We start from the raw sequence: 16,806 nt of genomic DNA, 5'->3' as shown, positions 1-16,806 counted from the left end.
GAGGATGTGTTGCACATGCAAAGGATTGGACAGCTTGGCAGTGTGTGGATGTGTGTGTACTTGTGTGTGCGTATTTGGTGTATTTTGGAGGCAGTAAATACAAGGACCGTGAAATGATAGATTCCTAACCCTGTGGCTGGCACTGGTGCAGTCAGTCGCAAGATTAGCCACACTGCTTTCACTTGCTGACAGTCAGACGGTAATTCATCCAAGTGTCAGTGTCTACCAATGGTGACAAAATATAAAAACACAAGTGCTGTCTGTGTATGCTGCTTGTATGCATTCAACTGTGCATACAAATGTACATAAAGTTAAAGGCCCGGTGCCAGTTTAAAAAAAAAAACAAAAACAAACTTAAAAGTTGCCATTCACAGTGACTGCTCTCTACTGTATTTTTGCACAGCAAAACTTTGCAGCCTACTGCATTTCATTATGAGAAATCCAGATGTGCTTCTTGGCTGCCAGTGAATGTCTTCAGCTGTGTATGACACTGTTGCTGGCCTCCCTGCACTGAGCGCAGACAGAGAAACGACGCCTCAGGGCAAGACTTTCTGCTCTCTCTCTCTCTATCTATCTCTCTCACTGTCTCTCTCTCTCTGCCATCTCTCTCTCTCTCTTTTGCTGATCTCTCTCTCCTTTGTCTCTTTCTTTCACCCTCCTCCAATTACTCACACTTCTCCCCATCTCACCTCTCATCTTTTTCTTTTCCCTTTTCGCTCTGTTATTATCTAGTCTTGCTTTTCACCCTTCTCCCTCCTCTCCCTCTCTCTGTCTTGCTCTTGTCTTTCATGCTCTCTCTGCCACTCTTATCACATCATCTGCTCAGGGAGACAAAGTTGGTCTGACCAGTGACAGGTAGTCAGAGGGCATGTGGGAGCCGGCTCCAGAAAGTCTGCCCCTATACCTACTTTGACACTGGCTCTGCCTCTCTTTCTCTCTCCCCTAACACACGCACACAATGTCTTTTGGCCGCCTGCATGGACGACTAGTCATGTCAAATGTCAGCTAACAAATTAGTCAAAGTCTTCAAAGAGAGCAAGGTGTTGCGAAGATCTGTCGAGGCAAACATCAACTTAGTCAATGTTTTGAATGAGTAACACACCTCAAGGCTTCTGCAGTGACATTTCAAAGCTGTGTTGTGAGGCAAGTCGTCCGTTTTGTTCTTCTTTTTTTTCTTTTTTTGTGCTGAGACACACACAGAATATTATGGGAGCAAATGTCACAGTGTGTTACATAAAGGATCACAGTCTTGTATTTTGCGATTTTATAAGAAACTGAGATTTCACTCCAATTTTTGTTTAAACATCCATCTTGTAAATAACAGGGCACATCACAGTTGCTTTAATGCACACCTCTGAGCCTTCACACCAGTGGAAACCCCATTGTTCTTTCTTCATGGATCACTGTGAGATATTCGGTAATGGTGAAAGTTGTAATACGTTCTCTGTGAAGTTATTCTGTTAGTTCTCCTTTCCTAGATGATCAATAACCATCTCACTGTGCCATGAAATTAGATTCTTACTCACTTCTTTGCAGTTGACCTCAAAGAAACCCATGGATATCTGGATAGTTGTGTCATTGTGCCCCCTAATGATGTAAACATGCCATTGCATTGATGAAGTTTGTCTAAAAATTTGGATCATTTGTTTATATCGTCTTTACCTCTCAGCTAAAGCAGTAGTATATTACCAAAAGCACTTCAATCCACATGATCCTCAACGGGTGGGATGATGTTGGAAAAATGCAATTCACAAAGAGCAGGATGAGAATTCACCTAAGCCAGGCCTTGCTTCAGTAGTCTCATTGACCTCAGCCAGACAGGTCAGTTGTCATGGCTGTTGTTGGGCTGTACACTGAACCGGCTCTGCCACAGCTGACAGCTCACCGTCTAGACAAAGAGCAGACCCCTTCCTAGTATTGTTTGTTGGTGGTTAGTAGTGGGAGAAAAACAGGAAGACTGTGTGACTAAGCCAGTAAAAAAAAAAAAAACCTGGGCCCAGGAGGAATAAAGGCTTCCTGCCTTTAGATGTTTCTTCTCACATGAGCTGTCTGGCATTCAGGCAGAAGTATTGTCAGGTTGATGTTTCACGTGATAAAATGAGCCTGAATACCCAGATGAGGTGAGTCTATGGCTACGCTGCAATGCTTGTATTGCATCACACGGTGGCAGCACCACATTAAGAAACAAAAGAGTCTTTTCAACAACCTCTCTGACATTCATGTTTACACTTTTACCCCAGTCTCTTTTTAAAATCCAGGTTTGCTTAAGCACAATATTATCAAAGCCAGATGTACAAGGTTTACAACCTGAGGATGAACAATTCTGAATAATTCAGAATTTCTAAGGGGAATTTTAAGCCTTTTCTAGAGTCGACGGGCAATGAGGGGAGAGAGATATTCAGAATGATGGGCAAAAAAATCTCCCCTGCAAAGGTCAGGCTCTCAGCTTTGCAATTACATCGTCATCACCTTAAAGGAATAGTTTGACATTTTGGGAAATATGTTTATTCACTTTATTGAGGAGAATTACATAAGCAGATCGATATCACACTCATATCTGTACAGTAAATATGAAGCTAAGACCAGCAGCCAATTAGCTTAGGTTAGCATAAAGACTGGAAGCAGCAACTAAAGTAACAAACCACCAGCTCCTCTAAAAATAACTAACCCATTATTGCTTGTTTGTTTTATCAGTTCAAAAACCAAAGCATATAAAAGACCAAACTCTGAACCATACTCACTCTACGCAGGGTGCAATTACTTGTCCTTGGAGGCTCCACTGTATAGCCAGGCTAGCTGTTTCTCCTTTTCCTGTCTCATGCTAACCAGCTGCTGGCTGTAGCTTTATATAGACTGTAGAGATGTGAGAGTTGTATCCATCCTCTCAAATAATTCTTAACAAGAAAGTAAATTAACGTATTTCCAAAGTATTTCCCACAAATAAGGTATGCACTTTACTAAAATAATTACCATTAATCACCATCTCCACCGTCATCCATGCCAGCAAGCAACAGTTCAAACAATCTGAGTCTCTGACGTGTTTTGTTTTTACATGTCAAGTAAACATAAAGTTTATGGATTCACAGAAGTATTTATACAGCATGTAACTTACACTCTCCCTCTCATCTGACCTGAATCTGCTTTCCTTTGGCCCATGTGACGGCAAGTACGTACATGCCAGCTATGGTAATGATGTCAACTCGTTGCTTCACCTTCATAAAGGTCAGAGAACTCGCACATTTCTCACATTCTTGCTCCTGCCGCCCGTCCTTCCCCCCACAAAGCCAGGAGTAAATCTGTGTCCCAGACATAACATTAAGCAGTGATCATTTTCCCCTCGCAAGGTGGTTGTTTCACCTCAATGTTTGAGTTAGTGGCACTGTAATTATGTCAGAATTTACAGCTGAAACACAGGCTGTGACATTCCTCTGCCAGCTGGAGGTCTGCCTGTAAATCTGGCACCTTTACCTGAGGATCCTCCCCCCACAAAGCCCACTGAAGCCACTAGAATCATCTGTATGCAGCCACAGGTGTGTGTTTGTACATGCAGAGGGAGAGCAGAATTGAATGTTTTAATCAAGAGGATAGACGGCAAAGAGACAAGGTTAATTATATTCCATCAATAAGCCTCATTAGCTTAATTCCTTTTAACTGAATGAACACTGCAGATAACACATTCATATTTTATAAAATGGCTGAAGATTACTCACTGTTGTTTGCTCATTTCCTTGTTTTTGTCAAGGGTATAGAGTTCATACCTCACTTGTTTTTATCTCTAAATGGGTAAAACAGTTCTCCACCTAAGAAGTTAGTAAGAGATGGTGGAAAGATATCAGTGACACATGACGACAAATGAACCTACTGATACAGAAATAATTTATTGGTATAGAAAGTCCAAATTCTCCTAAATGTAATGTATCTTAGGCTGTACTCATCAGTGATTTTAAATGAAAAACGGGTCAAATGATTAAGTGTACTGTGGAAGGTGTAGTGACGAACCCACAGAGAATTATTACCTGAATCTGCAGTTCCCTCAGCACTGAGCATTTTAGTGTCTTCCAGCACATTGTTTTGGTTTTCTAGCCAACAACTTAAATGTTTTGGTTCAGTCTCATTGCTCTTGTCAGTGTTGTTTTGTGACCTAGTGAGCAGCTTTTTTCATTGAAAAAGTTCTAATAAACGCACTGTACAATACCTTTACAGCACTTGATGGCAGACCAGCAAAGTTGGCGGCTAGCTGATGTATATCATGAAGCATTTCACAGCTAAAGAGCCAGATATTTCCCTTAGGACCAAAAAAGAGCTAAAAAGAGTATGAATACTGGACTTATATTTGTGGCCAGAAAGACATTGACCAAACATTAAAATAAATGTTAATGTTGCTGTGTTTTTGTTAAAAAGTTGGCGTTATGTCAACGGTCTTATGACACAAATCGTACTGGTGACATAACCATCGGCGCTTCAAGCTCAATGAAACATGTCCATGAGAACCACACATACATTCACACATAATCACACAACAGTTTCAGTTCATCTACATGACAAGGACCTCCAGATACACCCATTCAAAGTAGTTTATGACAGGACAGAAAAGCTGGGTTACAGCCTCGCCCTCTACTCATGTATTGTAACCGTACACCCTCCAAAACTCTCTAGTTCAGTAGTTTCAATGAGCCCATATATGAAAAGGAAGACCACACTGGGCAGGTGTTGCAGGAATGGGACACAAGGGTCCTTTTAGGTTCCAATCCACCAAGGAATTTATTATAGATTTACCGATTAAAACTTCTGAGAGGTCCACTTAACGTTCCCCTGGAGCACGACAGGAGGGAGCAAGTATGCCACTTATATGTCAAACAAGCTGGTGGCTGTTCACTCTGCAAGGTCACAGGATCTCACTGTAGAGGGGCTGCAGGGGAGAGTGAGAGGCCCAGCGTAAACCGTAGCCAGAGGATTTGAGCCATGACTGTAGGAAGGGTCTGGGGCTGAGTCATAATGACTCAGGGTGCCAGTCGAACCCAGAAACCTCATGTGTCATTACAGCTCTTTTAGAAAGTGTTGATGTCGTATGTATGGCTGGCTTAGACTTTGTTACTTTATCCATGCTATCACCAGTGTTAACATGTGGATGTTTACCATTTTTACCATCGTAGTTTAGCTTGTTAGCAGTTAGTAGTTAACAGTTGCTAATTGACGCTAAATATGAAGCACAGCAGAATGTCATGGGTTTTGCTGGTATTCGATAGTAAACCAAAGTATTAGACAAACTGAAATATGTTAATCTCATAGAGGTGCCAGAAGAAAAATCAGGTGGTCACCCAAGTTATCAGGGCATATCCTCTTGGGACCTTGAATGCTGGTGGGAAATTTTATTTAATGGCAATCCATTAAATAGTTGTTGAGACATCTCAGCCTTGGGCAAAGTGATGGACTGACAGACCAACACTGCCATCCCTAGACCCATGCTGCTAGTGTGGCTAAAAAAAGTTGATCAATCCCAAGTATTTGTGACAGGTGAAGGGCTCATCCTCCAACACTTGTCCAATCAGATCTCATCTGTCTTGCACCGCCTCATGAAAACAAGTGAGAAGACATTCATGTTTACCTCAGATAGCAGCAATTTATATGTCAATGTATATGATGTACTGAGAGAGAAAGATTTGCCACTCACTAGGTGGCCAAGCATCTACTTGTATTTACACCCTCTCCACATTAATTCACAGACTACAAAAATACAGAACCATACAAGCATACCTAACCCTCTAGGCTGTCTGAACTCACTGAACCCTTTAACGTTTAAGCAGGACTGCTTACAGCCAGAAGAAGAAGGAGGGGACTCATGTATCATTGTGTTGCTATTCTGCCGCTGTGATGACTCTGGGGGTTCTACAAGACAGAAAGAAGAGGACTGCAGGAGACCTGACAGTGTCAAAACACATTATTATAGTCCCCGCAAGGAAAACAGCAACTGGACCAGACCTCACAGAGAGACAGAGAAAACACAGACTGAGAGAGGAGAAAGGCTAAAGAGAAAAGGACAGGGACAGAGGAAAATAGAGGCCATAAAAACAGAAGAGGACAACATGAATAAAGCAAAAAATATGTTCAATGTTTTTGTAAAGTAGACCTGGGAATCAGTTATGATCTCCTGTAAGATGAGTTACTCTTTCTGTTGGACTCCTCTGACCATTTCCAAACTGTTTCTACAATGGTCCAAACAAATGAAGAGTGCAAAGTGAGAAACAAAAGCATTTGAGTCCCTCTGGATGGCAGTAATGGAAAAGAGTAATCACCTCTGTCGATTATTTCTTCAATATGTCGTACAGCTGTCTGTTTCAAAAGAATATCATTGTGTTGTGCCTGTTAATCGTTTTGGTTCATTTTCTGAAAAGTTTTGCTTTGTTCACACCTCTTTGTCTTGTATCTCGCGTTTTTTTGTCGTATTTTGGCTGCTTGGGTTAAAAATAACAGATGACCTCATCTGTTCTGAGTTTGAAACAGGCCATTCATTAGCGTATGTGTTGCTTAGCCTCCACACTAAATGCTCCATATTTCCGCTGTTTAGGAGATGTATGAACGGCTTTGAAACTCTTTCAACTGTCAGTATGCATTGCCATTATACCCATCTCACCCACCCCCCACTCCTCACCCCCACCCCTTGGCCTGGATCTGAAAAGTATGGCTCAGTCCAGCACCCTGTGCTCATAGATAAGCTATGCAAGGGTGATAACCACCACTGTTCACTTGGAGAAAAATCCCTGAGTGCACCCATGGTGACTTGTAATCAGGTGTGCCGCACGCTGTCCACTCGACATGCACTCAGCTCATTCTATCACACTCCAAATTCAGCCCCGTGTCACCGTCAGTCTCACACTGCCTGCTGCCAGCTAGTTCACCTCCAAACCGTCATTCACACCTGTCTGCATCCCAGAAACACCACCTCACCACCAGCCTGACACCTCCGCAGCAGCAGGGTGTAAATCAGCCGGCTGCCTGTGCTGCGGAGACACGAGCAGCAACAGGAATGGGTGACAGAGAGAGGTCATCTAATCTGTGGGACAGATCCCACAGTGTGACACACCCACCCCTACACCCCCTCCAACTCCCACCATCTGATGAGGCTGAGGATGACTGGTGGACCAGCTGAAGCTGTATCCACAAGCCGGGATCACAATCATCATGGCAGGGACTACAGTGTAGGAGAGAGGGAAGCTGGCGCCCTTATTGCTGTATTTTCCCAGAGATCTGTGACTCAGAACATCATTAGCACACACACACTACAGTTATTAAGGCCCTGCAAAGCGCTTTTCACTGCCCCACCTTTTCCTTCTGTTTGCTCCATTCAGAGACTCAGGAAAAGTCACCAACACCCAGGCACATGGCATAGCAGATTGTGCTCTGGTTTTAGAGAACATGGCAACAACACTAATCTAATTAGTTTTGTTTGGACCTAATTTTGCACTTATTTGAAATTACACACAAAGCCAAAATGATGGATAATCTAACTCTGGTGTTTGATGTCCCATTTAACAATTGGGATGTTTTCCAAATACTACAATCATGCAACGTTTGACACAGGGCATATGCTCAGAGTGAGTCTAATGAGGGTGTATTCTAGTTTGGTGCCAGTCATTGTATTGTTTATTGCTGCCCCTGAGAGGAAGAAAGGCCTCTTTTATGATCCCCTTTACCGTTTACACATCTAATTACTGGTATAGATAGATAGAAAGAAAACCAGAAGGTGCTGTGCTGACTTTTCATCTGGCCAGAAACAAACCCCTGTTCCACGACAGCAGTACGAGGGCCCTCTGAGAGTAGCCAGCTGGCCCCATTTGAAAGCCCATCGCTCAGGCAAATAGGTCAGTGCTGCTGGGCCACAGTCTCTGCAAGTGAATGGAAACCGAGGCTCTCCAAGGTCCTGGTCTGATCTGTCGTCAACCAGCAGTGGGTGTCCGGCCAGCGGTCAGCGGGTCGACCCATTTGACAAGAGCTTTAAGGAGGGGATGGAGCGAGGGAGGGCGGAGGGAGAGCAGGAGGACAAGAGCCGAGTTGTGTTGCAAGGGCTGATTATGCGTGCTGCAGGGCTGGTTTCCTGGATGTTGTGTTTGTGTTGGAGCGGGTGGCTCCAGGCAGATGTTGCAAATGAAGGAGGTGCTGTTGTATGTTGACATTGTGGGGGAAATCATCCCAGATGACATCTGATTGGTGTTTGAAGAGGAAATGATTCCAATGACATTGGACCATCATCACACTTTATATCTCTGTATTTATTGCTTTCCAGTAATTCTTATTAGTTGCTCAGATTCGGCCTCAGTTCACCTTCATGTAAAGCAGACTGAGACTATTACCATCACACTTGACTGGTTCTGAAAACTAAATGATCCATCGCCTGGGAAAAACTGTCTGCTTTGTTCTTGCTCACTTGTGCAGCAGGGAAAAGGGAGCAAACATTTTTTTAAGCTATTGTTTCCTCTGGATTTTTAGTGCCAATGGCACTGTCACACTCAGCCTCCAGCTGTGCCCTCTGTGCCCCCCCCCACACACACACACACAGACACACACACACACACCATCCATCTGCCAATGTAAGCACACAAACACTGCTCCAACAAACATCAGATGACCTTTTACCTTCCCTGAGCCACCTGCATACACAAATCTAACACCTACAAACACAAGTAAACACACACTCATGCACACACACAAAAGGTTAGGCTGTGGAGTGATATGTGGCCTCAATAATGCCTGATATGTATGATTATGAGGCTTTGACAGACTTAATGTCTGTATTGTTGAACTGAGATAGAGCACAATTAGTATAGTGGTGACAAGAGCCTTGCTGTGAATGCACTCTGTGACGTAAAATATACATTACTAATCCATTCTGATCCCACTGCTGTCGGTTTATTTATTTTTATTAGGTAACGTCAGAGGGGTCCAACCACGTTTACTGCTGGCATATGATTTAGATTCATAATTTATAAAATGGTTTGACCTGGATTCATGTCGAACTTTACAAGTGATTTTAAGTATTTTAACAATTACATCCGTTTTTAAATCGGTAAATTGCTCTTAAAGACCTGCAGTATTTCTCCAAATTACAGAATAGGCTACGAAACGGAAATAAACGGGAACTTGCATTTAAGACATTCAAAGTTGCATCATTGCGCAACCCGGAGACGAGTTGCCAGTTTAGATAAATCAGTTCAAATCCTCCCTCCTTTCGCTTCTTGTGACTGGTCGGTTCCTGTGTCAGTCAGGGGGGAGGGGAGGGGTGCACCGCTAATTTCTATATGCCTGTATGTCAAATTAGGGCTCAGATTGCCGTTCTCGTGTGTGGCTGTCAGCAGCAGCAGCAGCAGCAGCAGAAGCAGAAGCAGAAGCAGTGAGCCTCAGTGGACGTTTCTGGGATTTCTGCGTGTGTTTGAATTAGATGAGACGCTCGGGACCTGCGTCTACCTGCGTACACCGAACCACTGCCTTTGGATATTTTGCTGCCACTTAAGACGCATCCGCACACTTCAGACTCGTGGTATTTCTGCTTCTGAAGCGAGCTGCTGTGTCATAAACAGCACGCCCGAGGGAAGACTCATCACCAAACTTTTAAAAGGGAGACTTCGCAACTTTGGCAACATCTACTAGCTGGTGAACATCGCTGTGAGTTCATGTGGTGTACCGTTTGACAGAAGCGGAACATTTCTCTGGGAAAACTTCACAGAAGGCTTTTGAAACATGTTCAGCAAGTGCTCCGTTGTGATATTGAACGTCCTCTTTCTGGTGCGGGCGCTCTCGGCTCACGAGTGCACGCCGTGTAATCTCCGGACTTGTCCAGTCAAAGCCCCGCACGGCTGCGAGGGTGGCCGGACCTTGGCCAGGGACCCGTGCGGATGCTGTGACCAGTGCGCCCGGCTGGAGTGGGAGCCCTGCGGCGGACAAGACTGGACGCACGGCTACTGCGCCCTGGGGCTGACCTGCGCCTCTGTAAACAAAACCGGAGCTGCCACTATACCTGAAATTGGAGTGTGTAAAGGTGGGTGAGAGTGTGTCGTGATGTTACATTGTTTTTCCTTTTTTTTTTTTTTTTAATCAAATCAGAAGTAGTGTCGTAGTGAAAGAGAAAACATTTTTAATGCTGTTGTTGAGTGTGCAACAAAACAACTATAGGCATCCCGTTCCTTAAAGTGGCTTGAGGGCATCATTATTCAAACGTCAGTCCAGCCCTGACTGCAGTGACTGTGTCACTGTTTACCTTGTCTCTGGCTGCCTGGAGCAGCTCCCCCAGGTCTGAGGGGCTCTTGACTGCCAGGAGAGGAGTCATGTTCAGCTGCTCTTTCTTCCCCTCAAAGCTTCATTCACTCTCAGCTCAGAGGCATGACAATAGGTTTGGCAGCAGTGATTTGGCACCAGGTTACACTTCAGCTCTAGTAGGTCCTGTGCTTTTTGTTTTGGAACTCAAAGAGACATTTATAAGGCGGCAGTGAATTGGGGTAATAATCTGTGTGTGTGTGTGTGTGTGTGTGTGTGTGTGTGTGTGTGCGCCCATGGCGTGACCAACAATGATGATTGCGTTTTTAAACTTGGAATACACTGTAATTTAATAAATACGCTGCCCTTTTGTTCTCTGTATTGTTTGTGTGTGTGTCAGAGCTGTAATGGTTTGACAGCATGATTACAATAGTCCCCAGCAGATTCTCCTGTGGCTCCACAGCGCTGTGCTTCTTCTCTTCCTGCCAAGCTGAGCTGGGCTGTTGTGCTGTGGATGTGCTCATTTTACGCACAATTTGAGCAACTTTCTGAACTTCAAAGAGATGCGCGGGGTGTCAGGTTCTGCACGGTGAATGAAGTAAGTAGCAATGGCCTTCCCCTGAGGAACAAATAACCGGGGGGAGAACCCCCGCCCCCTCCACCTGCACTCTGTCCAGCCTGTTTCGGGATGATTGAGGAGGACTGACGGGACTGAAGGAGAGAGTAAGCAGTTCTCAGTGGGTGTCTGGGATCCCCTGACCCTGCCCTCCCATCATCTAACTGTGGGGTGGTCCTAGCTCCACAAGGGTTTACCAGGGGTCTCCAGCCCCGGGCCATCCCAGGAGACGCTGCTGCTGATTGTGCCCCGAGTACAGGTTAGGCTGGCGTCTGGAGGACATCTCTGCAAATTAACAGCTTTGGAGCGAGTGGGAGGCCTAATGGCTCCTCTGATTGAGTCGTGCCTCTGGTCCTGTGACTCCAGGGGCCTCGGAACATGCTGCTGACCCCTAAATCAGACACATACACATGCAACCTTAATATCCCATAGGGTCTGGGTTGGGGGTAAATCAACACCTCCCGGTATGTTTTCAGGGGCCACAGTAGGCAGGCTGCTGCAGGCTGATCCCAGATTTCCCTCCTGTAGCTGCAAGGGTCTTAAAGTGATTAGACTCGCAATCAGGAGTAGGGGGTAAATGTTTCCGCTTTCTGATCCCCTGCCTCTGCTCCCAGTTTTGATTTTCTGGGTGGTCAGAATCCTTTAGAGTGGGGATGCAGCAACCTCAAAACACCTTGGTAATGAGTCAGCAGTTGGTTTTCATCCTGTTATTGTTCACTGGCTTGACAAGATTGAAAAACGTATCGGAAACAACAATTATAACCACTCGGGGCTCCTCCTGCCAAGGGGAATCTGCAGTAGTCATTGCACGTTGAGTTTTCTAGACATGGAAATGTTATGTAAGAAACCGATATCAAAAAGGAATTGGAAATGAACCGTTACCCCTGTTTTGTTTTGTTTTGTTTTGTTTTGTTAACTGTGGAAGTATTTAATTCCAAGTTTTGTTTCCAGTAATTTAAATGCTTTTGAAAGTAAGTAACCAAAAATAAATGTATGAGCCACCAAGCTTGCCAAAACCAATACCTGGGATACTCAAATCAAATTTTCTCATGAAGGGAGTTTGGCATTTAAATTCAGAAACTGACAAAAATACATTAAAAAAAGTGAATGAAATGTAGCAGTTTCAGGTTGCAAGTTGTGTCTGTTTCTTTTTGCGACTGTCTCATGAGTCATCCAGGCACCTGTTTTCAGAGAGAGACCTTGGCCATTCACCTTATCGTATCCACTTCAGCGATCACCCTGTCAGTCAGCTGAAATCATTCAGTCTTCGCAGCTAACTGATTTGTTTTGATGTTCTCATTGTATTTCTGTGACTGGCCTCCCACACCACGTTTCCCTCCGAGCTCCAGAGGCACTTAACATACCACGTAACAAGAGTGTCTGTCTTACAGGGACGCTATGTCCAGTGCGCTCCTTCACATGCCTTCTACTTCCCCCTTCCTCTGGTATTATCTAATGTTTCAAAGACTTCCTTTTTAGCTCGCTATCAGCCAGAGGGCCTCTAGAGGTCAGCTTTCCCATCCTGGCTCTGGATGCCAAGACAAGCAGTCTCAGTGGCTGAGAGAGGAATCCCCCCTGGGATGAAGCCACAGACCTTGGCTAGAGTCATGCCAGGCCAGATAATAGATAACCAGGTTAGACCAGATCAGACCTGGGTCAGGCTAAAGGGTACCAGGCTGAGACAGACCAGCTCAGAACAAACAGGGCCCACTGGGGTCAAGCTAAAATTAGTGAATGAGACAATGTTTTCAGTGTCCAGCCTTTCATTAATTGTTTTGACTCCTGCCTCCCTCTCTATGTGCCAGATTTAGCACCCCACACAGACTGCCTTCATCTCAAATGAAAATACCCTCCCAGGCACAGGAAAGCCTCAGGATGGAAAAAAAGAAAAAAAAAATGTGGAGGTGAGGATCATTTTAAGGTGAGAGGAAATCACAGGGAAAGTTTTGGTGCAGTTTATTGAAAAGGCTGCTTGTACTTAGCCGGTCTCGCCGGCTGTCTGGGGGAGAGCTATTAACAGCACAGGCTGGCTCAGGTTAAAGGTAGAATTCCCTTCACTTCTTTCATTGGCTGCTGTTTACCATATGACTGGTTAGCACCCTGCATCACCCAGGAGTCATCCACGTTATCAAACCCCCCCCCCGAGTTGGGGAAAATGTTTTCCGAGGATGCTTGCCCTCGCAGTCACACGGATTCACTTCAGCGGTGATATTTATTACAGTAAGCGTCTGGCTTTTTCCCCTAGCGGAATATCTGTTTTAAATTAACATGGAACAACAAGTGATTTATTATGATTTACAGCGTTTAAAAGCAATTCTTTCCGATCACTTTGGTTCATCCTGTTACTGCCCCCCCCCCCGGCAGTAGTCAGGTAAATATACCATGAGGTGTTCGTGTTTATCTTGGAGAGTTAAACCTTTTCCTCTTGTGCATTGTTCTGGTGCGTAGCTGTTTGGAGAAGAAAGCCAGAGTATTATGATAAGCTCCAATCACGCTTCCACACTGTTGATTTGAGGCCTGGGATCTAAATGCTTGGGAAGGGGTTACTCTGTGTTACAGTTGGTCTCATCCTGTTTACTCTGCTGCCACTCTTACTGCTCTTGAACGGCTATGAAGGAGGGTAATTTTGGGGGGGTATATGTGTGTTTATTTATGCTTGAATGTGAAAGGAATACTATGGGTGATGTGTACGTTGGGGCCCTTTTTAATCCCAGAGTTTTTTTGGTGGTGGTCCAGCTCACATGGCGTTAACATTATACCTTCCTGTGTTCCTTCCTGACGTAAAGTTTCATCCCAGTTGAGCTGAGTCCTGAGGTGCCATCTCAGGGGGGGGTAAGGCTCACAAGGCGAAGGAACAAAATGTGGGTATGGTGCAGTGGTGGCGTTGGTACAGAAGAGGCGTTCCGGCAACCAGCAGAGATGGAAACCCTGGGAGGGCCCCATGCTGTGGAACAAAAGCAAACAAATGGGCTCAATGGCTCAAGTAGCGTGGTACAATGAGGAGGGAGGGGAGATGGCAGCCCAGAAATACACTGGTCAGTTCCGTAACTGTTGTGCCAGGGCAATGTGTTGCAACAGAGGCTGTAAGCTGCCTAAACCTCCAGCACTTTTGGGAAACAAGTCTCGGTTTCTGGCACATTTTGCCTTGTGATTGCACTTCACCTTCAACTCTCTTCCAATGTCTCTTTATTCACAGTCAATGAGAGTAAAGTGGACAAGCAAATCCAAGTGAGAAGTTCATGTTCTTTCCCTGTCCTAATGTTCTCACTACTGTTCCTCCCACCCCACCCCACCCCCCACCCTCCTGCAGTTCTCCCTGACCATCTGGAGGCAGGCCTGGTGGACGAGCGCTGTCCCCTGATGACCGGCTGCGACAGAGCTGGAGGACAGTGTGTGTGTGATGCCCGTCACTCCTGCTTGGGCTCTTTCTCCTATCCAGACCAAGAAACCTGCATGAAGGCCGGCAAGTCAGGTGAGCCCCTCTCCGTCTATCACACACACGTTGACACAGATATGTGTGTGCGCACACACACACACACACACACACACACACAAGGGGTGGGATGGGGGGGGATAATGCTGTCCATTGAGAGAAGCTAATCCATAACAGATGTGGCTCTGAGGTGACTTATGCTACGTACATATCATAGTGATGACACACATGCTAAAGCTTTGTCTAGTGGTTCCCCTTTCACCCTTGAGTGTTGCCATTGTGCATGACTCACTGATGACTGCGGTTCATGTGTGTGTTTGTGTCTGTCTGTATGTGTGTGTGTGTGTGTGTGTGTGTGTGTGTGTCCATGGCTGAATTTCAGAGGGTCGGAAGCACGAGCACCGGGAAAGACACAGAGAGAAGTATGTGGGACCATCCAACCCGGCCTGCATGTTCTCTGGGTGTAACCTGACCGCTGAGGGCTGTGTGTGTGAGTCTCAGAGCTGCCACCACCACTTCGCCTACATCAACCGCAGCCAGTGCCAGGAAGCCGCAGGTAACCTTCAAATGACCTGCAACTGGAAGTGACAACCACACAGCCGGCCGACCAGTAATTCCACTCGGCTCGCATAGAGGTTTCATACCTGAGTCTGAAATAGATTCCTGCACCTACAAAGTTACTTTTACATAAAACAGGATTTTATCTTTCTCCATGCTTAGTGCAAACAGTGACATAAAGGTCGCTACAGCTGAAGGTTTTGCAAATCACCTCTGAGTGGAACATTCCTTATGTCCCTGCTCATTATGTCTGAAGGGAAGCATATTGTCACAGACCAATGAAAACCTTGTGAGTCTAAAGTTGGTCAATTTTAATTTTGAGCAAAAGGGGGAACCTTTTAAAGTTCAAGAGCTAGAAATTGTGTGTGATTGTAAAATGAATCCTTTGTGTCATTCTGCCTGAATATTTGCATGGAGCCACAAAGTTTAACATGCAAAATGCACTTTCCATTATGACGTGGTGGGAAATAGAATGGAGGAGGAGATCAAGAGCATAAGATTGATGTCACAAAAGGAAAACAGGAGAGAAAGATGTGGAGAGTGAAAGGGAGAAGGTGTGAAGCTGACTGACGGTGTAGCAAAAAGAGAGAGTGTCTCCATGTAAATGTATAGAGTGTCAGCTGAATCGTTGCCCCATGCAGGAGGAGAGGGGAAAAAAAAGAAAAAAAGAGAATCCTTTTGAATGAACTGCGAGAGCAGGAGGGATGTGTGATTACCTCCACTCTGAGCCGGCTCCCTGATTGACACTTCTTAGTGAAAGATGTTATTGGCACAGTGAGTTTCCTCATTTGGATTGTAAGGTGTCTGGTAGATAGGCAGGCGTTAAGTGTCGGCGGCCTCCTGAGTGACATTTGCAAAATAGAACAGGACTGCCACTGAGTGAACTCCATGAACCTCTGTGTATGATAGGTAAGCCTCATCTTACTGAAGAGACAGAAAGGTGGGAAACTTTACCGGAAACCAGGAGGAAAACGGTTTCGGTGCTATAGTGAACGGATTAAGCCCAAAGCATGTGACTGTTCCTGCTTGTGTTTTTATCCACGTCTCTCTTCTTTACTCGGGGTTCTTCCTCTCTTTGCACTTTGCTCACATTTTAATTGAAGAAAAGATGGAGATTCTTTAGTCTGCGAATAACACCAGAGGTTATTACAGAACGTTTACAGTGCAGCTGTGTGGATGCTTGTCTTGAGCCATTTACTCTGTAAATCCCACAGGAAGCCTGTTCATCAAACATTATATTGTTTAGACGTATCATCATTGACGTCTAGTGTTCCAATGAAAGACTTAGTGTGAGCCCTCTGTGTTTCGCAACTGCCTCCTCTCAAAGTCTGAGCCCGATGGATGACAGTTTAAACTCACACCAGTGAAAACTGTAAACAACATTTTTCAGCAGCTTATGAGTTCTCACCACAGCACACACCCACCCCCTCCTGATGGCCCCCCTCATTAAGCGAGAGACCGGGAGACCTGTTATGTCTGTTAAGTATGCATGTGCAACGTGGAACGATGCACACATGTGCACGCTGGCAAGTGTTTTATATGTCATCGTGTGTATGTGTGCCTGTGTGTGTAAATGAGCTTGTATATGTGAGCGTCTGAGCCTGCGTGTCTGCATCTGTGTTTGCGCATGTGTCTGTGTGTGATAATTATCTTGTTTGTCTAGATGTCTCGGCAGAGATTTTTCCTTTGTCTGTCATCAGCAGGAGGTCTCTGCGACCAGACTGGGACTCTGCGGTTAGGAAGGATCACTATTCGCTCACTCCTGTAGGACTGCATGGTGATGGCGTCCATCAGCCCCTAGCAAGCAGTTATTTAGATCTGTGTTAGCATGCCCTGCTAGATTGTGACAGCAAATGCATCCTGTAAACTTGCTCTCATGACGCATGAGAGCTTCGCTGACTGCACTTCTCTTCGTGTGCACTGTGTCCCAACCTTTTTTAGACCTTGGATTCTC

The 16,806-nt window shown here is 45.2% G+C and overlaps 1 protein-coding gene across 1 annotated transcript in view; it reads left to right on the top strand.

The window, feature by feature from the left end:
* Positions 1–9,350: 9,350 nt before the first annotated feature.
* crim1 (cysteine rich transmembrane BMP regulator 1) overlaps positions 9,351–16,806 on the top strand; it is a 36,533-nt gene continuing 29,077 nt past the window's right edge. Inside the window, exons 1-3 of the mRNA XM_022750045.1 lie at positions 9,351–10,030; positions 14,172–14,333; positions 14,677–14,850. Of these exons, the coding sequence (XP_022605766.1) occupies positions 9,733–10,030; positions 14,172–14,333; positions 14,677–14,850 (634 nt within the window). The 5' untranslated portion in view covers positions 9,351–9,732. The remainder of the gene's footprint in view (positions 10,031–14,171; positions 14,334–14,676; positions 14,851–16,806) is intronic.

The sequence above is a fragment of the Seriola dumerili genome, unplaced genomic scaffold (genome assembly GCF_002260705.1).
Source record: "Seriola dumerili isolate Sdu_G_001 unplaced genomic scaffold, Sdu_1.0 BDQW01000149.1, whole genome shotgun sequence".
Lineage (NCBI taxonomy): Eukaryota > Metazoa > Chordata > Actinopteri > Carangiformes > Carangidae > Seriola > Seriola dumerili.
Note: the sequence above shows the minus strand (reverse complement) of the source record. Positions and strands in the feature narration are given on the sequence as shown.